The following is a 21,737-nucleotide window of genomic DNA, read 5'->3' as shown; positions in this document are numbered from 1 at the left end:
CACAGTATTCCGAGACATAAGCCACATTGCAGAATTTAAAGAACTGTTGAGTGAGGAGAAACTTAAAACACTGTGAAATTGCTATGGAAAATTCTTAATCATTCATACCCTTTTTTAAATTCTACATTAAATGAAATGCATCAGGTTTTTTCTTTCCTTGTAAAAATATGTTGTCTCAGTTTGTTGTAGCATCGCTGTACCAACTTTTCAGCTATCCCATGTGTAAAGTGAGTCTCACCTGCCAGCTGTATAGCAGCTATACACACTGAATACACAGTTTCTCTCTGTTTTTGTCAGTGAATCCCATGAAATTACCACAATCAAGAGAGAAATAGTGAGTTTCTAAAAGGCTCAAACAGTAGAAAATATGCATTTGTCTTTCAATGAACAGCAGTGTTTGTGTTCATGGTAATGAAGGAGGCATGTGTGTTTGTGTGTGTGTGTGTGTGTGTGTGTGTGTGTGTGTGCGTGTGCGTGTGTGCGTGTGTGTTAGTGTGCATATACATTCACTAAAGAGAGGGACTTTTGTGCCACAAATTCCTACACTGGATATTTAATCTTCTCTTCTCTTCTCTTCTCTTCTCTTCTCTTCTCTTCTCTTCTCTTCTCTTCTCTTCTCTAGAATGTCATCCAGCTGTCAAAATATCTTGGACCAACTCTTAGCTTCATACAACAGTATGAGTCAGTAATGCAAATAAGATCTAAAAATCTCACAACAAACAACAATAGTATTTTTGCTGAAAATGTACTCCTGTTGCACAGAATCCACACAATTTATGTGTAAACATAAACATAAAAAAGAAAAAAGTTGAGTTTTATAGTTTAATAAGACTTGGTCTAAACGTTTTATACCCTTTAATCAAATCTTAATCAGTCCCCTTTAAAAAGTAAGAGAACATTATATGTTCAGTAAGTTGTATAGAGTTGATGGTTTGCAGCATTGAGCTGTAGTGGTCAAAGAGCAAGATTTCTCCATTTTGACTGACCGGTCAGAGTTCTGCTTGTGGTGCATTGGCGGTTAAATCAATGAAGATTATTGCTATTTATGCTGAGCTGTGGTTGCGACATAATGAGCTTGTTTGTGACATGTGTGTGTGTGTGTGTGTGTGTGTGTGTGTGTGGTAGTAGGAGTGTAGTGTAGGAGGGGTGGTACTAGAGGGCCAGGACAGGGGCAGAAAGCTATTTCTCTGAAAGTACACAGTAATTTTCTCTGCCTTTCGGTAAGGATTGAGCCCGGTAAGGATGAGAACAGCACTTTTCATTGTTTATCTCCTTCCTGTGCTGACAGCAATAGCACAGGCAACACCAGGTAAGAGAACACTTTATTTTACCTCACACAAGGAAGGACATTTTGATGCACCAGACACTGCTGTTTAGTTTGTTATACAATTCTCAAATGTCTTCTGATGTCAAGAACAATACAAATTAAATAAATAATTACACAGGCTGAAGCATGGCAGTTTGACTCAAAGGAACCCTTCACCTTGTCAACCTCTCAGGAGCAAAAAATTGTTTGAGCTTGACCGCTGTCTATTCAAGGATTTTTTAAAGGGTTTCATGAAGCAATAAGTGGGTTAAGAAATTTTCCACACCCACATAATCCATGGATTAACAATACAGTTCAGTTTTGAGTTTAACCAACTGATGAAAAAACTAAATAAATAATCTGTCTGAATGTGTTTTCGCATTCTTTAAAGCGTACTGTTATAGATTTTTGAGAAGGTTTCGGTCCATCAGATTAAATATTTGACACAGGAGAATTCTGCAGCACTTAGTTTTCTCCCTTTGTTTACAGTTTAGTACTAACAGGAGCGATCCAAGACTCACTGCTGAGGCAATCAAACTGTGACTCTGGAAGGTCACTGCCAGCAAAACTTTGTTTTAAAAGGGACAGATCCATCCCAAAATCAGAAGTACATATTTTTCTTCCCACCTGTAGTGCTATTTATCCATCTAGATTGTTTTAGTGTAAGTTGCCAAGTTTGGGAGATATCAGCCGTAGAGAATCCTTCATTCCAGTAATATGGAACTCGATGGCACATGTGGGGCTCAAATGTTTTAATTCTTGGGTGAGCTGTCCCTATTGATATATATTAGGGATGTATGATAATTATCAGGCTGATAAATTATCAGCCAGATAACAGGAAATTTTATTTTTTATCTTTTATTCTGATAATGAAATTATAGCTGATAATTTCCCTGATACTGGCACTATGCTGCTTAAATGTTGGTTTGCTATCGGCCACTAACACAGAGAAGACGAAGAAGGGGGGAGGGGGAATAGAATGCTTGATGCTAGAATGGATAGGCCAAAGGGACGGGGAAGGGACACTGCTGTTCGCTCTGCTACAATTGGTTGTTACTTCATCAGTAACTTACAGTGAAATACCTAATCACAGCAGCATTAAAGAGTTTCTGACAAAGATTTCAGCGTGGATGATTTCTGTATCTGATGCACTCGTTCAAATCAAATATTCTCTGGTTGTGTTTGTGTTTTGTGGCAATACAAACAGCCAGCAGTGGGTCACACAGCAGATTGCCAGCTGTACTTTCAACAGAAAACACACCGTCCTCTTCGGCTAGCCGAGCTAGTGTCTCTGGGCTGGGCAGAGTGGACAGGCCAGGTGTATGCAAGTTCTTACAAAAATGTAAAAAAAAAAATTATCGTTTTTTATCGGTTATTAGCTGCAAGAGGCAGGTCATTATCGGTTATGTGTATTGATTCAAAAGATTTAACTTTAGGTCAAGTTTCAAGTTCCAAGTTTCAAGGTCTGCAAGATAATGTTGATGTAAAATTTAAAAAGGGTAAAACAAGCCTTGGAAAGTGAAAGTGAGAATATACATTAATTGTGTCCTTGCAGTAACACTGGTGTGGTCCTTTAACACATAAAACACCCACCTGTATCTTCAGCAGAGATCATCGACCCTGTGGTCTCTTTGAAAAATGGCCGAATCAGAGGGGAATACGGGATGGTGAAAGGCACAGAGAGGAGGGTGAAGCAATACCTCGGAATCCCCTTTGCCCGCCCCCCTGTGGGGCCCCTCCGCTTGGCTGCTCCCCAGGATGCAGAGCCCTGGGAGGGGGAGAGAGATGGCACGCAACAGCCCCCCATGTAAGACTGGGTGACCTGGGTTCACCAAAGGCCACAGAACATGGCAAGATTTGACTTTTTCTCTCTGAATAACACACACTTCCTCTTCGTCTCTCTTTCTATCTCAGGTGTATCCAGGATCCAGAGATAGTTGTGAATGTTTCTAGGACCATGTCAATGCAATACACCCCACCAGACCTTTCAGAGGACTGTCTGTATCTGAATGTATACACTCCAGCTGAGGCAACAAAAGAGGCCAAACTTCCGGTGGGTTCAAGAGACAGCTTGTGTTTACTGGTGTGGACAACAAAACAGAATCTTCTTACAGTTTAAATGCAATCCAGTAGAAAAGCCCTGCATTAAACACTTTGTGATCGGAGGGACTAGCTTATCAGGATGTTGTACTGGACTGAAGTCAAATGTGTGGTGTTCATGTTATTTTGTCCACCCCCTGTATTTATGCTGAGTATAGAGCTGCTCATTGTGTAATGTCAAGTGTGTTGGCTGCTCATTAACTTTGTTCAAACTTCAGGCTTCAGTGTATGTTTGATTTTACCATTCAACTTCATGGGCAACACTGTTGGTAAACTGTTGGTAAATAGTATCACATTGGTATCAGCTTGGTTAGCTTGTTGATGTAAACATGTGATGCTGCCTCTGTTTATTGTTCAGATGAAGATATAGTGTCTGTTTATCTTCTAAGACAGAGGATTTTGCTTATTATTTTTAAATATTTTATCGCGGTTTCATGTGAGCAAGATTTACTGAAGCTAAGCACTGATCATGAAAAGCCAGCAACTTCCCCACTTCAACTGTTTACAGTAGTTACACTTTGTAGCGAAATCTCAATGCTTGTGCAATCGTTTTAGAGTCACCACCTCCGAAGAGGATAATTGAAATCAAATCAATAATTTCTTAAGTTATCAGTCAAATATCTAAAAGTGTGACTTCTTGATTACATTGATCAACGTTCTTCACTTCAAAGGAATACACAGAACCACGACTGGGTCTAAATAAAAATGTTTATTAACTAAGTAGATATTAACACAAATGATTTTAAATGAAATGATTATCAGACATGAATATTTACCAAATACTAGCAGTCAAAATGATGATAGTGAATTGAATGAGGGAATGGAGAATGGTGGAGGAAAGAATCTGTTAGCTATGGATTCTAACTAATACTGAAGGGAAATGCTAAATGTGGAGGTTGAATTACTGTCAGTAAGACTATTATTAGTATTATTTTATGAGCAGTTGAGAGGGTGGTTTAGCCTACATTTAGATATGAAGGCCACTCCGGAGTTGAGAACTCGCTCAACCAATGCACTGGATGAAACGGATGGAATCCTTTCGCGAAGTCTGGGCTTTATGGTCCCAGAGACCAAGTGTGGTTCAGTCGCAAGGCTCTGCCAAGTCTATTCTCGATGGTAGTTCGGCATTAGAAGCAGATCAGTGTTCATAGGCTTAGTACAGATGGGCTGTCTGTTTGGGTCTTAGCTGGTTGATGGCAAAGTATTACTTTGGTTCTATTGGCTTTATTGGAAAAACCGCAAGGTTGTATATACTGGTAGCAAGATTATAAAAAAACAAACTCAGCTGGCATTGAAACTTGATTATCAAATTAAGAAAAATCGAAACTAGCACGCAAAACAAAAACACGGGTAACACGAGGATAAAGATCAAGAGTATAAACGACTAAAACTAAGAGAGCAAGAAAATAAGAGGCCAAAAACCTCTGTCTCCAATGGTTTTGTGTTTGGAGGATACGGGGTGTGGTTTCCGGTCGATCAACCAATCAGGTCTCGTTTCTGTCCTTTCATTGTTTGACACCATAATTCTCGAAATTCTAGATTATTAAAACATGGAGTTTTGCGTGCTGAAAATACATATATACAGTGGCTTGCAAAAGTATTCATACCCCTTGAACTTTTCCACATTTTGTCACATTACAACCACAAATGTAAATGTATTTTATTGGGATTTTATGTGATAGACCAACACAAAGTGGCGCATACATTGTGGAGTGGATGGAAAATGATACACGGTTTTCAATTTTTTTTACAAATAAAACACGGAAAAGTGTGCCCTGCAAAAGCATTCAGCCCCCTTTACTCTGATACACCTAAATAAAATCCAGTGCAACCAATTGCCTTCAGAAGTCACCTAATTAGTAAATGGAGTCCAGTCTAAAACTGTTCTGTGAAGGCCTCAGAGGTTTGTTAGAGAACAGTCAACAAACATCATCATCAGCATCGCGGAGCCCAAGGAAAACACCACACAGGTCAGGGATAAAGTTGTGGAGAAGTTTAAAGCAGGTTTAGGTTATGAAAAAAACACACGGCGTTCCTTTGCGCGACTATCAGATTCCTTTGCTGCAGCGCATTGAAATGTTTATTCGCTTCCTCTACCAACACTTCTAATTCCAAAGGGTCGAATTTCACTTTGCGCTTTCGCTCTCTCAAACTCGCCATGCTGAAAACCATTAACCACGCTAAACCCTCATTTAAATAGGCGTGTCTCCAACACATTTGCACCAGTTGTCATTTACGCAATCACTCTTAGTAAATCGCCCGCAAACCGCGGTTCAAACCCACACACAAATTTCTAGATTGTACACGGAGATTAGTACAAGCAATTTGGGATCTTAGTAGATCCGGCCCATAGTGAGTTAAAGTTTTTTGCTCAAAATCACGTCACATACTCACCGCCATTGAACTGCGAGTACAGATATTGTTTCCTCGGGCAGAAATGTGATGAAGAGTCGGTAGGACAGACAGTATGGCAGACACTTTTCCATGTATAACTGCCTTATTTTTTCCTCATATAAGTTGCCAAAGACACGACCAGTTACCACATTACTGTTGTTTGGTCCTGTTGCTTTGTGGGTTGAAGTGTGGGACATATCTGTTTTATTTGATGAGTGAAGGATCTGTTTAGCTGTCAGACTGTGAACACCATCAGAACTGTGAACACCCCCTGATCCGTGCCTCTGGCTTTCCCATTCACACAGATGCCATCGCGCTTCTGATGCGGCTCTGATACTACCTCCGCATCTGTAACTTTCACACGGACAGCGATGCATTGACTTGGCGCATGATTCCCACATCCGTAACTTTCACACAGACAGCAATGCAGAGAATCTGCGTATGAGTCCTACACTGAAGGGCAGTGTGAATGGGGCTTAGTAACCAATTAACCTAACTTTTTGCATGTCTTTGGATTGCGGGAGGAAGCCAGAGTACCCGGAGAGAACCCATGCAAAACAAACCCATGACTAATAATGAGCATAAATATAACCCCTTTGTGCCATGCATATTACTCTTCGGCCAGATTATCTGCAGTTTAATAAGCAAAATTGACTTGGACACTCATTTGCGCCATGCACTCTAGACCAAGTACTATAGATCTTTTAAATAGGGCCCTGTTTTGCGTGCTATGTGCTATGTCAAAGGCCAGTTGCCTTTGATGTTTCAGTTTCTTGAAGACATTTCACCTCTCATCCAAGAGGCTTCTTCAGTTGTAATTAACTGTATTGGAAATGCAATATTTAAACCTTGTGTGGGTGTGTCCTTACGTCATAAAGGGAGTCGTTAAGGTCACATGTGAACTCTGAGTTTCAGAGTCGTTAGGGCAACATGTGAGTTGTTGGGGAACAGCCTGACATTCCGAAACAACTCCATTCCGAAACCCCTCCATCCCGACACACCCCACTCCGACACACCACTGTTCCGAATCCGACTTTCAACTTCCAATTGCTTCCCAATATGGTTAGGGTTAGGGGTTAGGGTCAGGGGTACCACAATAGCCTTTTTGGAATAGCGGGGTCTTTAGAAAAAATGAGAAACCACGCCATTACGATGAATGGAAGTCTATTTTCGGAACAAATCAAATCAAATCAAATCAAATTTTATTTGTATAGCCCAAATTCAAAAATCACAGTTTGCCTCAGAGGGCTTTACAATCTGTACAGAGACGACACCCTCTGTCCTTCGACCCTCGATTCGAGTGAGGAAAAACTTGCCCTAAAAAAAACCTTTCCGAAAAAGCGGGGTTTCGGAAAGGCGGGGTGTAACCGAGTTGTTGACCCAACTGGCCTTTGTGTGGTTTGTTTGGGCTAGGTGAGCCCAGGTGTGATTGGTTGTTAAGCTGTCTGGGGAGGGAACGCAGTACAGCATTGTAGGTGGGTGATATGTAGTGACATAGGCCATCTCCTCTGTTCAAAGATTGTTGTTCCAGTTTGACATAAGTTGCGTTTCCATCCACCTTTTCTTAATCGCATTTTCAAAAATTGCGAATAAATACTTGGATGGAAACGCCAGAAATTCGAAAAAAAGGCAGTACGTTCGCAAAAAAGTTTTTACGCTTGGAGGGGGTGGATTTGTCAGCTAAAGATAAAAGGAAAATGTGACTTTTTGTTATGGAAACAGGTTTTGTGAATAAATCATGACTAACCTGGATGTGGTCGGTGGCTCGGGAGAAGTGGTTCCACAAATGGCCCAATTATAGCACACAGATCTTCAAATGTGGCCCTTGACACCCGAAAATGTTTGAGCCAGAGTTTGTGGGTGAAGTTCTTCTGGATGACGACTTCCCAAAAGTCCTTGACCCGGCGACGTTCCCAAACAAATGGAGAACGACACGGTCTCCCTCCAGCAAACTCCGACAGCACTCGTAACATTAAAAATCGTCTTTTCCTTCTCCTCTTCAGGAGGGTTTTGTAGGCTGTGAACGCTGACAAAATTGTAGCTAATGTTCTCCCAAGAGCCGACAGGTTCACCAGTAAATTGTCCATGATGTTGAGTGTCAGCTGAGTGTCAAATGTCAGCTGAGTGTCACTGTTGTCATGGATATATTCACGCTCTCTTATGACGTAATCTCACGGCACACTCCTCCTCTCCCAATAATCGCAAAACAATAACGAATGGAAACGGGCATAAATTTGCATATGCTTTTTGCGCATTTTCACAAAATCCGCTCTTAAATTCGATACATTTGGATGGAAACCCAGTTATAGATGGATTCTTTTATGCCTCTTTCAAACATCTGTCTTCTCTGGCAAAGATGTTTACATTGTTGTCCTCAAAGGAATGATTTTTCTCCTTCCGATGTAAGTGGACAGCAGAGTCATGACCTGAGGAGTTGGCCCTCCTGTGTTGTGCCATTTGTTTATGGAGAGGTTGTTTTGTTACCCCAATGTACAAATCTGTGCAGTCCTGGCTGCATTAAACAGCATAAACTACATTACTCTGCTTATGCCTTGGTGTTTTGTCCTTAAGGTGGACAAGTTTCTGCCTCAATGTGTTGCTGGGTTTGAAGTGAACTGGGATATGATGTTTATTGAAGATCCTCCCGAGTTTCTCAGATAATCCTGCAACATAAGGAATGACAATGTTGTTACGTTTTTCCATCGCTTCTTCTCTGTCTGCTCTGGATCTTTTAGAGGTTTTGACAAAGGCCCAGTTAGGGTAGCCACAGGTTTTAAGCTTTCCTGATGTGCTTCTGTTCCTTCTCCTTCCCCTCTGTCTTTGTGGGCACGGTCCAGAGGAATTTCCTTGACTGGTTTGACATGGGAGATGTAGAAATTAGGATGGATCTTCCAGGTCCTAGGAAGCTTGAGCTGGACAGCTGTTGGGTTGACCACCTTGGAGATGGAGAATGGGCTGACAAACCGAAGACACAGATACTCAGGCGTCTCCTTGGCTGAGGGCAACTTGGGCAGAGGAATTAAATGAGTCATCTTGGAGAATCTATCCACCACTAATCAAACAGTGGTGTTACCTTCTGGAGTGGTAACCCAGTGATGAAGTCCAGGAAGATGTCTGACCGCCCCTCAGCGTGGGATAGGCAGAGGGTTGAGGAGACCAGCAGGAACTTGGGAGGAAGACTTGTTCCAGGCACAGGTTGCCACGTACTCTCCCACCTCCCTATCCATGGATGGCAACCAGAACCACTGCTTGATGATGTAGAAAGTCTGGCTAACCCCTGGGTGACAGGCAAATAGAGAGGTGTGGGCCCAATGGACAACCTGAGAGCAGACAACAGAGAGAAAAAAAACTGTTTGGGGGGCAACGCTCAGTAACAGGGACATCCTGATTAGCATTTCTAACCTGCTCCTCAATTCCCCAAGTAACAGCCCCAACACAACCAGAGGAAGGCATAAGGGTTCTTGATTGACTGACTCAGGGTCAAACAGAGTAGAGAGTGCATCAGGTTTGACATTCCTCGAGCCAGAATGATAGGGTAGAGTGAAGTTGTAGTTCCTCTTAGCAGGGGATAGTTTGCAGGTGAGGAAGGCACACAGGTGGAATTTGTTGTCACTGGGAGAATGCTGGGACAGAACGGCCCCCACTCCAACATCAGAGGTGTCCACTTCTAACACGAATTGCAATGCTGGGTCTGGGAGAGTAGGATGGGAGCCATGGTGAAACTGCATTTTAGCTTCTGGAAGGAGAGCTCAGCCTGGGGAGTCCACACAAACTCAGCAGCAGGTGAGATTATGGAGGGGAGCACTAATAGTACTGAAACTTCTAATGAGTTGATGGGTTGTCTGGTCAGTGGAAAAAATCAGGATTTCATCGCAGTATACAAAAACAAAGTCATTGAACATGTCCCAAAGTACATCATTCACCAAGGTCGGAAGACAGCAGGTGCATTTGTGAGACCAAGCAGCATGACCCAATATTCATAATGGCCACTAGGGGTGTTAAAGGCAGTGTTGTATTCAGCCCCCTTCCTTATCCTTACTATGTGGTGAGCATTTCTGAAGTCGAGCTTAGTGAAAGTCTTAATACCCCGTAATAGTTCAAAAGCGGATGGGATGAGAGGGAAGGGGTACCTGTTCTTGATGGTGATGTCACTGAGGCCTTGGTAGTCAATGCAGGGATGTAGAGACTTGCCTTTCTTATCAAAGAAAAAGAAGCTGGCGCCAGGCAGAGAGGAGGAGGATTGGATAATCCCAGCCTAGAGTGAAGCAGTGATGTACTGATTCATGGCCTCCCGTTCTGGCGCGGACAAGGAGAAGAACCAGTCCTTAGGCAGGGAGGCTTCGTACAGAACGTCAATGGCGCAGTTGTAGTCTCTGTGTGGAGGAAGCGAGCTGGTTCAGTAAGAGCTTGCATTCTGAAGGTCAGAGAAGATGTTCAGCTCACCAGTGTTCTCCTTTTCACCGGTGAGCCTGGTCTTTAAGGGGCAGGAGCTCATGTAATGACCCTTCTGGCCACAGTAGATGCACCTCCCCTCCTGTAGACGTTGCTGCCGCTTCTCAGGGGTCAGTTTGGCACGGCCCAATTTCATGGGTTCCTCCCTCCCACCAAGGGGAGCTGTCCTCTCAGGCAAGGGAGAGCGCAGATGTGGAGAATGCCGGGGAAGAAGCCCTTCACCCTCGGGGGATCCCTCCGGAAACTGGGGGAGAAGAAAGGCCGACCCTCTCCTTCTGACATTCCTTCAGGCAGTGATCAATTTTAATAGTCAGGGCAATGAAGGAGTCTAGATTGTCCGGACGATCTAGGGCAATGAGTTGATCCTTCAGTGATTCAGATAGTCCATGGTGATAGTCCCACTGTTTACCTTGGCAAAGGCCCTAGCGGCGTCTGGTTCTGGAGTTGAGTGGTCAAACACTCTGGATATGAACTTATGTTAATGAGCTTTTATTTTCTGTAACTCATTTCTCAGTACCATATAAAATTATTAACGATAGTTAACAGAATGAAATCCCTTCTGTTTTCACATATAGGAATAGCATGTTCTCTGGCACAGTAAGTCCATCAAGTACAGTCTCATTGTCATTGCTGAATGAGCATGGGGTGTATGCATGAACTCTGTTACTGCTTGTTTCAATGGTTTGTGCATTCTGTCAGTAGTCTGTATGCACTCTTTCAATACCCTGTTGAATCTCTTGATGGCTTCATTAGTACTAGGATAGTAGACACTGGAGCACAGGTGCTTTATCTCTCTCTCGCACAAGACATGATAATGGGGAATCTGTACATGGATCGTGTCATTTTTCCACAGCTATTACACTGTGTAATCAGAATTTATTTCAGAATGAGTTGAAGCAAAAAAGTTGCCAGTTTAACTGACACTTCCATTGCTTTCAGTCAGTGGTGTAGTGGTCACTGGAGAAGTGGGTATACTCTCAATTTTTTCCCTTTTTTTAACGCAGCCCAGAAAAACGGCCTGTTTTAGCAACAGTGACATATAAGACTACTCTATTTAGTTTACCCCAAAATCCATCAGTAGTATTTGCTTATTGTCACAATTTCTGCTGCTTGATCTCAGGGAGGAAGGATTATGAAATTACTTAACCAATACTGGCCCACAGACTAGTGAGAGACAACTATGCATTTTGAGTGAACTATTCCTTATTCCTTAGTCCATCCACACTGTGGATGGAGCAAGGAAGGTAGTTGACGTCTTCAGCCAGGAGGATGATCTGAACAGCTGTTCTATTTGCACTTAAAATGTTTTTTGTCTTTTCAATGTAATTTTCAATCTATGAAATCAATCTGTTTCTTTATTTTTGCCAAGCTTCTCTCAAGTTTCACTCTTTCAAATAATCAACCATCTACAGAGCTTTTCAGTACGCTATTTTTCTACTTCTTCTCATCATCATTATTAAAAATAATATTGTTTAAAGTGAGCCTCTTATCGTTTAACAGAAAAATACATCATACAAGCAGCAACTTTTGCAGCCTTGTCAGTCTGATGGCGAGTTCTCACTTTCTGTCATCACTAACATACTGTTAATAATCAATGAAGCTCTGAGGCTTTGCTCTATCTGTTATAATACAAGATTTCAGCATTGAGCTACAATCAGGCAACATTCACGACTCTGTACAGTCAAACTAACCAAACACTTCTTATTGATCATCATTATAAAGTTTCAGGGCGGTCCTGTAACCATGGTAACTCACGGTGCCAGAGGGGAGGGAGAGACGCTGAATGAAGCCGTTTACACAGATACACTGCAGACAAAGTCCAGACTATAGTTGTTGTTTCACACATGTAGCACACAACAGGAGACTCTCTGTGTCAGACGAGTTCTCACGTGCTGACTAAACTCAGCTGATAACGTAGCAGCGCGACGAGTCCCTGCTAGCTAAGCAGCTAAACTTTAGCGCCACTCCGTGTTGAGATCCCGCCCTGTGTGGGTCACTGCACTGTCATTGGTCAGGCGAGCACGCTGTTAACGATACCATTGGCTGTAGAGTGTGACAATCTGTCAATAAACATCAGCCAACAGTTCTCCGATCTACATTGATCTCACAATCGTACTGCCATGCTGCTACTACTAGCAGCAGAGCTAACGTTTGCCTCGCCATAATCACTTTGAGTGCGCTTAAAAAACGTGGAAATGAAATTAACTTGACTTTCAGGGGGGTCCCGGTGGGCGGGGCGCCCCCCCCTATACAACGGTAGGGGAAACACAGGGGGGATTTAGAAGTAGGTATACGCAATGCTGACTGAAAAATAAGTGGGTATACGCCGTATACCCGCGTATACCGTGGACTACACCTCTGCTTTCAGTGTCACATATATGCTAACATTTAAAATGCTGTAATCGCTATATCCCTTGTTACAGAGATCCCACTGCAACAAAAACGTTTCATTACACCAGGTTTGTTTTTGTACTGAGCCAAACATAATGTTTGTGATTGCAGAACCAAAAGAGGTGTGATATGTAACACAACCAGATATGGTATTGACGTTGAAGCCAGTGACAATATAACTGTGGTTACTTTTTAAAAAAAACTTTTACTACAGTCTGTCTTTCAAACTCCGACTGAACAACTGGCTGAATGATGTTCAAGCTGCTTGAACAGAGATGGATGGAAAATAATTAACAAGCCAGCCTAAACTTCTATGCGTGTCATAGCATTGTGCCTGTGTTTCCATCACAGCCAATGGGAACTGGAGCCGATAAAGACTCGTCACTCTTACAGTCATTTAAGGAATGGATGTCAATTTGCTATCCGCTACGCATTAAAGACAAAAGCCAGATGTTAGAGGGTGTCAGTGGGTTTTTGTCCAGTGTAGAAGGGGTATACAAGGAGTTTTGGCTAACTGACACTTCAACGGCTTTCATATCTTATTCTTTAACTGATTGGTTGGCTTTCATTGTTTACTCTCCAACTGCGACTTTGAGATCTTTCATTTCTTTGAATTGTCTTCTGGACATACCTTAAGTGAATGTAAACAGTACAGTTTTTTAACCAAACAATCTAGTTTAAAATGTGTAATCTTTTGTTTGTTATGCATCACAGTGAATGTAACTTTAACTATACTGTGTGAAGAGGTCAGTTTTTACCAGCAGGCTGTCTTGTGCTTTATGTCAGGTGATGGTGTGGATCCATGGAGGAGGTCTGGCAATGGGTGCAGCTTCTCAGTATGATGGCGCTCCATTAGCTGCTTATGAAAACATAGTGATGGTTATTATTCAGTATCGCCTTGGCATTCTGGGATTCCTGAGGTAAGGAACTGTGTTGCTCATCACATTTCTATCACAGGTTTTGAAGACACAAACTGAAACCATCCACAGTATCACAGTGACCATTTTTACAGACTTTTCTTAGTGAAACAATTTCTGACAATCCAAAGCAAGTTTCTTGACTTTTCCTGTTCCAAAGCACTGGAGATGAACACGCTCAGGGCAACTGGGGTTTCATGGATCAGCTAGCAGCTCTGAGATGGGTGCAGGGAAATATTGAGGCCTTTGGTGGAGATCCACAAACCGTCACAGTTGCTGGAGAGTCTGCAGGAGGCATCAGTGCATCCATACTGGTAATAAAACTAATCACTGGAGGAAAACATGCTAAACACACATTCACACATTTTAAGTGTCTCATGAGAACCTCAGTGCTAATAATAGCTGTAATTTATTTTTGAGTGCATCTTTGGTTTATTATTCATCATTTCCATTTGTTAAGTAATTGCATATGTATCTTGCCTCATGAACAGACTCTGTCTCCACAAGCAAAAGGACTATTTCAGAGGGCAATTTTTCAAAGTGGAGTAGCTACTCTTGGGACCTACACTACAAGCCATCCTTTGGGTCATGCAAAGGTACTGTAATATGTAAACTGGGTTAGCATTGATTTAGAAAAAGAATCTCTGAAACCACAAGCTCATTGATTTCAGCATGTGCTTATAGAATAGTAATACATAAAGCCGCATTTATTGCCTGAGAAAATTATGCTTCATTATGTTCACTGGCTAGCTGCTAACTTGTTTGGTGCTTGGCATGTATTGTGTAGAGGGTTTATTAATCTTTAAAGTGAAAATAGCTTCCTACAGCTGCTGGAAGATAGATTAATGAGAGCAGAGTTTAATGCCAGAAAGCCAAAATAATGATCCAAAATAGAAGTTCCATACCAAAAGTTCCATAATGCTGAAGGGAACTGCAGAGTTTGGTGATGATTCTCTGTGTACATTACACATGATCTACTGTTACTATAACCACTTTCATTAGTACCACTTTACAGTAATGTTACCAACTACTCAAGTCTAGGGTGAAGGTTCAGTAATCATCTAACATTAATACTAGTCCTAACCTGGGATGTGTAGAAAAGGGTGAAAACGAGGAAAGTAGTATAATTAGCGGGAACTGGTTTCCAAGACTGGAGAAACAACTGAGTGGTTAGCTCACCTGTGAGGGGCAGCTAGCATGTTAACAGCTCCATCATCAAAAGCCTCAACAGCACTGGTCTTTACTCCCATGAGCAGTGTGCCCCTTCGTGTCTGAAAGTTCAGGTCAGGTTTGGTGGTCGGATCCCCGAAAATAAACAAAGCTGGTTTTCCACAAAAGTCCTTCTGTAGAAGGTCGGTATCGCTGAAGAAAAAGAGGAATTATAATCCTCTATCACTCTTAACAGTAATCTGTAGCCCCTTAAAGATATAACATTTCACAAAACACATCAACTTCTCAGAAACACATCTCAGAACACACAACAACTGACCACCATTTAACATTAAGGTAGTTTATTGGTAGAAGATTTTGGAAAGGATAGGAAAAGGGGGTCGAGGTTGTTGGATGAGGGAAAGTGGTTGAGGTTGGTGGATGAAGGAAAAGGGGGGGTCGAGGTTGGTGGATGAAGGAAAGGGGGTTCGAGGTTGGTGGATGAAGAGGGGGGTTTGAGTAGGGTTACAGATTGGCTGGACCGTCTAGGAACCAGGGAGGTTGAGACTCAGAATGGGGGTACGTCTCGATCGCCGCACATCTTGGTCAGCGTGGCTTCGTCATCCCCCCGTGATTCCTGTGCTGGAATGGCCTGGGTTCCTGTTCTGGAGGATCTTCTTGCCATGGGATGTCGATGTCGAAGGCTGGGCTGCCGGTGATCCTGTGAGAGACGATAGTTGAGAAGGAGAGGGTCTGGGGGGGGAGGGTTATAAGAACTTGAGACGAACAGAAAATAAATGGTTAGGCTTGCCTGTATAGATTTCACAGTTGATTGAATCAGGGCGACATAGGTGGTTGTGTTAATGAGGCACAGGTGGTTAGGTTGATGAGACGCAGGTGGTTTGATTGGCTAGGCGTGGATGGCAGATCAGCGAGGAGGAGTGGCATGGTCCAGTTCTTGAACCTTAGTTATAACATTTCCATGATTTTCCACCCACACTATTACCTGACCCCTTTTGACAATAAATTCCTTTAAACCTTGCCCAGTCTGTTGTCCACTATTGGGTCCTGCAAAAAACCCACCAACCGTCACAGCAACATTTCAGAATGGGGTGCCTCAGTGGCTCAGTAGCTCAGCTGACCAGAGCTTGAATCGGACCTGTGGTCCGGGGGGGGCATATTGGATATTGTTTCTTTCTCTCTTGTGGAGTGGTCAAAAAGTAACTATTTAGCAGCTTTCATATATATCAGAGTAGAATAAACACAGATTATCTGTCCCTTGTATTAGAGTACATTCACTTAGTATGCATTTGTGATTTCCTTTAATCTCTCCCATAGATTGTTGCCAACATTACTGGATGTGAGCACAGCAGTACAGAGGAACTGGTCCAGTGCATGAGGGGAAAGAGTATAAATGAGCTGGTTGATGCGACCACAAAGGTATATGGTCTTTTGAAGATATACAAGCAGATGTTATAGATTAATTGAGTTTAATTTGATCGTGCTAACTTTGTGTTTTATTCTATCTCACATTTTCTGGATCCTTTTGTCTTTAGGGTGTAGTTCAAGTTAAATTAGGAGACCAAAACTTCCAAAAGTAGAATGTCCTGATTTTATTCCCAGATGGAAGAACACTGGATTAACCAAGACCAAAAGTAAAAAATGCTTGATGATCACTGTAATCCAGACAACAGCTATCTATTTGGAGGTGTTTTAGTATATCATAGAACCTTCAAGGGTTTACCATTAGCCACAAGATGGCAGCCTGTAAACACTCATGGCTGCTAAACACCCATCTGTAAGATTGGTTTCCCTTCATCCCCTTGGTCCATACTGCACTGATTTTCAATTAGAGTAAGTTCTGTTTTGTGTTTAGATGAAGATTTACCTGGGAGCTGTGGTGGATGGCGTGTTTTTGACTGATACAGCGGAGGAGCTTCTAAAGAGGAAAGAAGTGATGAAGGTTCCAGTGATGATGGGAATCACCAACCATGAGTTTGGATGGATCCTACCTCAGGTCACACATTTTCACTATGCTTTCATTCCTAATGCTCACACTTTCTTGACTGACAGTGACAGAGTTTTCTTTTTCTTGAAGGATTTGTATACATTTAAAGCACTGTCTCATGTTGATCTCAGAGCTTTGCGCCTCCTGGCTGGGAGCACGGTATGAACAGGGAGTCTGTGCTGGCAGTGGTGAACATGTTCAATCCTGCAGGGGTGAGCTCCATGATAGCTGTTACTGCTTGTTGATGATAATGTGATTGATTGATTGATTGATTGATTGATTGATTGATTGATTTTATTTAAAGCTTGAGAGTTGTTTACCTGAAAACCTGATGGTAGTATTAATAACATTTTAATTCAATTTAAAAAACTGAATTTGTCCCTCAAGGTTAGAAGGTTTCATGGGTCATTTAACTGTCATTTTACAATACAGGCTTGTAGAACAAAATATAAGTTGTAGTCCCTTTATACTACAAAAGAAAAAAACCCTCCGTAGTCCGGTGGTATGGCAGCAGATACTTCTGTATCTTTTTCCAGACAGCAACAGGGTGAACAGACTGTGGCTGGGTTGGTGTTGACTTTTGATATCCTTTGGGCTCTGTGCAGACATCTCACTTCACCAATATCACTGATTCTGTGTAGATGGGCACCAATGATGTTCTGGGCAGTTTTTATTACCACCTTTAAAGCTTTCCTGCCCTAGGTCGTGCATGAAACAATCCAATCTATAATGTTTCCTGTCAGGATGCTAAGTGGGGCATTTTGAGACAAGCAGACACAAATATAAACAAACAAGTCATTCACACACATCACACACACTCTAAAAATACACAATCTGATGATTTTAAAGAAAGGTTGCACAGGTTAATAGCAGTGGCCAATACTGCAAAGAAATATTTCTTTAAAAAGTGCTGAAAGTATGACACAAGTTCTAACACATATAAAATTTGCCCTTTTTGGAATATTGTTTTCTGCAAGAAAAGTTAAATTACCTTAAAAAGTCTTCTCCTTCTCACTCAGTGAAAAATCCAGGATCTATGAACATGCAAATATTGGTATTCTAGTTTCCACAACACACGTGTAAGAGCTGTTTTTCCAGTAATGAGCTGAGGTTAACAACACCTTGAAAACTGAAAAAGAGCCATAAAACATTCAGTATTCTACATTTTACTTCACTAATATGCCTTCTCCCCCATGCAGCTGTATGTCCACTGTATCTAAATCTGTAAACAAACAAGTATTTGAAGGGAGTATTTTTAGTTCTGGACAATTTCACATATAGCTTGAAGACTGTTGATATTTTGGGGTACATTATTAGTTTTTATACATGATCATATCTCACATCACTGACAATGGAAGATTTTACTTAATATATAACATTACTTATGGAAATAATCATTTTTATCTACTGCAAATATATTTAAATAACTAACAATTATGTGCATAAGGTAAAAAACACAACAGTGGAATCAGCTTAAATCACATTTGAGTACAGAAAAATGCATGATTATTTCCCACATTTAATATTTAGGAAAAAGTAGCGTCAAAGTAGAGTTATTCAAATATGATAAGCATTGTAAATCATCATTGTTTAAAGCCAGCACAATGAACTTTGGAATTTTAGAGCCTGATATTAGGAAATAAAAAAATCCAATATCGACATATTGGCCAATATACACAATTTCTTTTGTAATATTCCATCAAATATGATATGAATATGATATATTGTCAAACACTTGTGACAAAGATATGTAATGGAGGCCGGATATTTTACAGTTTGTAATTCATCTTCAAAAATCATTCTGAATTATTTTTAAGTTTTCATCAGACAACATATACACCGATACTGATAAATCTGTGAAAGGCCAATATCTGTCGTTAGCGTCAGCCAACCGATATATCGGTCGGTTTTCAGTGATCTCACACTGTATTCATCACATTAGATGTGTATATTGACACAAATTTAAGCTGAATATTAAATGAGTCAGGCCCATCTTCCAGCTGCACCACTTTTCTTCAGATACATGATCAGTGGCTGATAAGGTCAGGACATCATCCTTCTTGTTGACTGACTCAAAAAAGTCCTGTAGAAAAACATCACTGCCTCACAGTGACTTATGATGGTCCAACCGTCCTCCCTGTTCCAGGCCTCCTCTGCCAACAGCCTCATTGCAGATGAATACCTGAAAGATGCCAAAACCCCAGAGGAGATCAGGGACGGATTCACTGAAATCATGGGGGACCTGCTGATGACGCTGCCTGTCGTCAAGGTGGCCGGATACCACTCAGGTTAGAAGAGGCAAAGCACAGAAAGATCCTCTGACAGCACTGTGAATGAAGATAAACAGATGTGACCGTGTCATGTACAGAGGACTGATTAATCATTTTGTCAGTGTTGGTGTAATATGCTGGTGACCTGGTGATGATTACACGATGCTCCTTTAATCTCAGGTCAACCTGGTAAAAGCAAAGCTGCACCTAAAAGAGTTCATGCACCAGCCTGTATTGATTACCTGCAGGGATTATCTACTTGCTCCTGATCTTTAATCTTCATCTCAGCCCAGTAACACCCCTCTCATCTTCTCTCCTTGGTATATTTAGATGCGGGTGTTCCAGTTTACATGTATGAGTTTGTATACCATGCTGAGATATACAGACACAACAGACCCAGCTTTGTGAAGGCAGATCATGCAGATGATGTTGGCTTCATGTTTGGTGGATGTTTCTGGGATGGACATATAAAAATCATTGGTAAGTTAAATGTAATGTGCTGCCCACAATATAGGTTTTTTGATTAGACTGGCTTCACTGCTCCTGTCTTTTCTCATTACTTGTTAGGGCTCAGTAAGCATGAATTGAATATCTATCAAGTTGTGGGACTTGGTGAAATAAATGAAGGGATGAACAGATGGTAGACCACATGGATACAACACAAAACACTGCGGTCCCTTCAGATTATGGTTATGGGTATCAGTATTTGGTTCATGGTCTCCTCCTATCCCATCTTCAGGCAACATTACTAAGGAGGATGAAAGACTCTGTAGGACCATGATGACGTACTGGGCCAATTTTGCCCGTACTGGGTAAGTAATCATTGAGAAAAACATATTATTTAATCTGCACTAATCAATATTTGTTAAATCCAGAAAAACAGATGAAAGGAATATGAAAGGGGTCACTTGCAGGGACAAACCCACAGAGAATTATCACCTGAATCTGATATCTTTCATCTTATTGTTTTGGTTTATGGCCAGGACTTTACTTATTTTATTAGTCTCACTGCTTTATGAATGCAAATGTTGCTTGGTGTCTACTGGGTGTGTAAACAGGCAACTGTTTACCAACATGTTCCATCCCCACCCTATTGGTTGACTGTGAAAGCATCATATGATGTCACATACTTACGTTTCTTGATAGACAGCAACCTTTAGTGGCCATAGTAATTATTACAGCGGCAAGGGAGGAAGTGAGATGAAGTAGTATAAAGAGCGAAAATGTTAGAGGATGAATGGTTGGGTCAAACAAGCACAGACTTTACAGGAGGCCCCCGTTCATGTCCAGTGTGAAAGCGAAAGTTGTCTGTGAGTTATTTTGACTTACTAATGTGACTAATAGTAATGAGGTTTAGACAAAAAAAATCATATAGAGAGGGGGAACAAACTTTCATTCTAAAGGCTGGTCATATGAAATCAGTAGGAAGCATTTGTAGAAGATTTTCTTTGCTACATACAGACTGCCGTAATATCTGTAGCTGAAATGTCTGTACACCTCCTCAGCTCTCCCAACAGTCCTGGTCTGGTCAACTGGCCTCAGTATGACATGCAGAAGCAGGAGTATATGGAGCTGGGCCTGACGCAGATTGTGAGACAGAAACTGAAGAAGGACAGGGTCCATTTTGCGGTCACCCTCCCTCAGAAGCTGGAACAGTTAGCAGCAGCAGCGGCAGCCAAACCTGGAAAGTGATCTCTGCTATTTGTCCTATTGTTTTATTGGTTTGAACATTTATATACCTATTCACCAAAACTAATGTTAATTCTTCTCTGTTTTAGAATGGATTTACTGTGCTTCTTTACCATGTGTCTGTTTTTGACATGAACTGTTTAACATAGCTGTAATTAAAATAAATCATTTTATTGCAAAGAAAGGAAATGTGTCTGTGGTTAACACACCCTGATGGCTTAGTTTGTAGTTCAAAGGGAGTTTTACAGAGATCATGTGGGTGAGTGAATGAGAGTGACATTTCCCATAAATTTGGAAATTTAATTAATTTTCCCATATACTCTATCACACAAAAGTTTGGGGTCACCAAAAAATGAATGGGGTCGAGATCCCTCAATTATAGACAGAGTACCAGCTGACTGCTTCTTCCATAAAATTGTCTTGCATGGTTTGGAGCTGTGCTGCTGCTTTGGGTTATGATCCTGTTGTAGGATGAAGTTGACCTCAATCAAGTGGCGCCCACAGGGGATGGCACTGTGTTGGAAAATGCAGTGAAAGCCTCAAGATGCCTTTAGCTCTGTATAAATTCCCCACTTTACAGTTCCAAAGCACCCAAGACCATCACATTTCCTCCATCATGTTTGATAGATGGCGTCAGCATTCCTCCAGCATCTTTTCATTTGTTCTGCATCTCAAGTTCTTGAGATCCAAACACCTCAAACCTCAGTTCCTCTGTCCAATGTGTGTGTTCTTTTGCCCATTTGAAACCTTTCCTTGAATTGGTCAGTCTCAGATATGGCTGAGGCCAGCACACTAGAGTCACCTCTTCACTGTTGACGAAATAAATGAAGCTACCAGTTGAGGACCTTTGAGGCGTTCTCAGTGCTCATTATGATTTAAAAATAACCAAGCAGACTATGGTGTATTGCTCCTGCTTAGACGTGCAATGTGTAACTTCTGCCGCTAGGGGGCTCTCTGTCAAAACAAAAGATGCTTGCGGAGCGGACCGGGGGGCAAGAACCGGCTGAGACTCTGGACAATAGCCAGGACCTCTGGAGAATAAACATCTGAAGCCACTTCGG

The 21,737-nt window shown here is 41.7% G+C and overlaps 1 protein-coding gene across 2 annotated transcripts; it reads left to right on the top strand.

Moving 5' to 3' along the window:
* Nucleotides 1-1,178: 1,178 nt before the first annotated feature.
* On the top strand, nt 1,179-20,854 carry ces3 (carboxylesterase 3). 2 transcript variants are annotated; one of them, XM_084363788.1, is made up of 13 exons: nt 1,179-1,309; nt 2,915-3,113; nt 3,221-3,359; nt 13,430-13,563; nt 13,721-13,874; nt 14,052-14,156; nt 16,048-16,149; nt 16,586-16,726; nt 16,849-16,929; nt 18,864-19,005; nt 19,318-19,467; nt 19,727-19,799; nt 20,493-20,854. In XM_084363788.1, the coding sequence occupies exons 1-13, from the start codon at nt 1,243-1,245 to the stop codon at nt 20,677-20,679; spliced, it is 1,674 nt and encodes a 557-aa protein (XP_084219914.1). In that variant the 5' UTR covers nt 1,179-1,242; the 3' UTR covers nt 20,680-20,854. The 2 variants fall into 2 exon arrangements, with proteins under 2 accessions (XP_084219914.1, XP_084219913.1); XM_084363787.1 differs by having other exon boundaries at nt 2,912-3,113.
* The last annotated feature ends 883 nt before the right edge of the window (nt 20,855-21,737 follow it).

This window comes from Pagrus pagrus, assembly GCF_965226575.1.
Source record: "Pagrus pagrus genome assembly, chromosome: 10".
NCBI lineage: Eukaryota > Metazoa > Chordata > Actinopteri > Spariformes > Sparidae > Pagrus > Pagrus pagrus.
Note: the sequence above shows the minus strand (reverse complement) of the source record. Positions and strands in the feature narration are given on the sequence as shown.

What these genes read in the sequence shown, in the direction of transcription:
- ces3 (XM_084363787.1), top strand. Translation starts at nt 1,243, where the DNA reads ATGAGAACAGCACTTTTCATTGTTTATCTCCTTCCTGTGCTGACAGCA. An exon ending in GGCACGCAACAGCCCCCCAT is followed by an intron (nt 3,114 to 3,220) that starts GTAAGACTGGGT and finishes TTTCTATCTCAG; the next exon opens with GTGTATCCAGGATCCAGAGA. An exon ending in TGGACATATAAAAATCATTG is followed by an intron (nt 19,468 to 19,726) that starts GTAAGTTAAATG and finishes TCCCATCTTCAG; the next exon opens with GCAACATTACTAAGGAGGAT.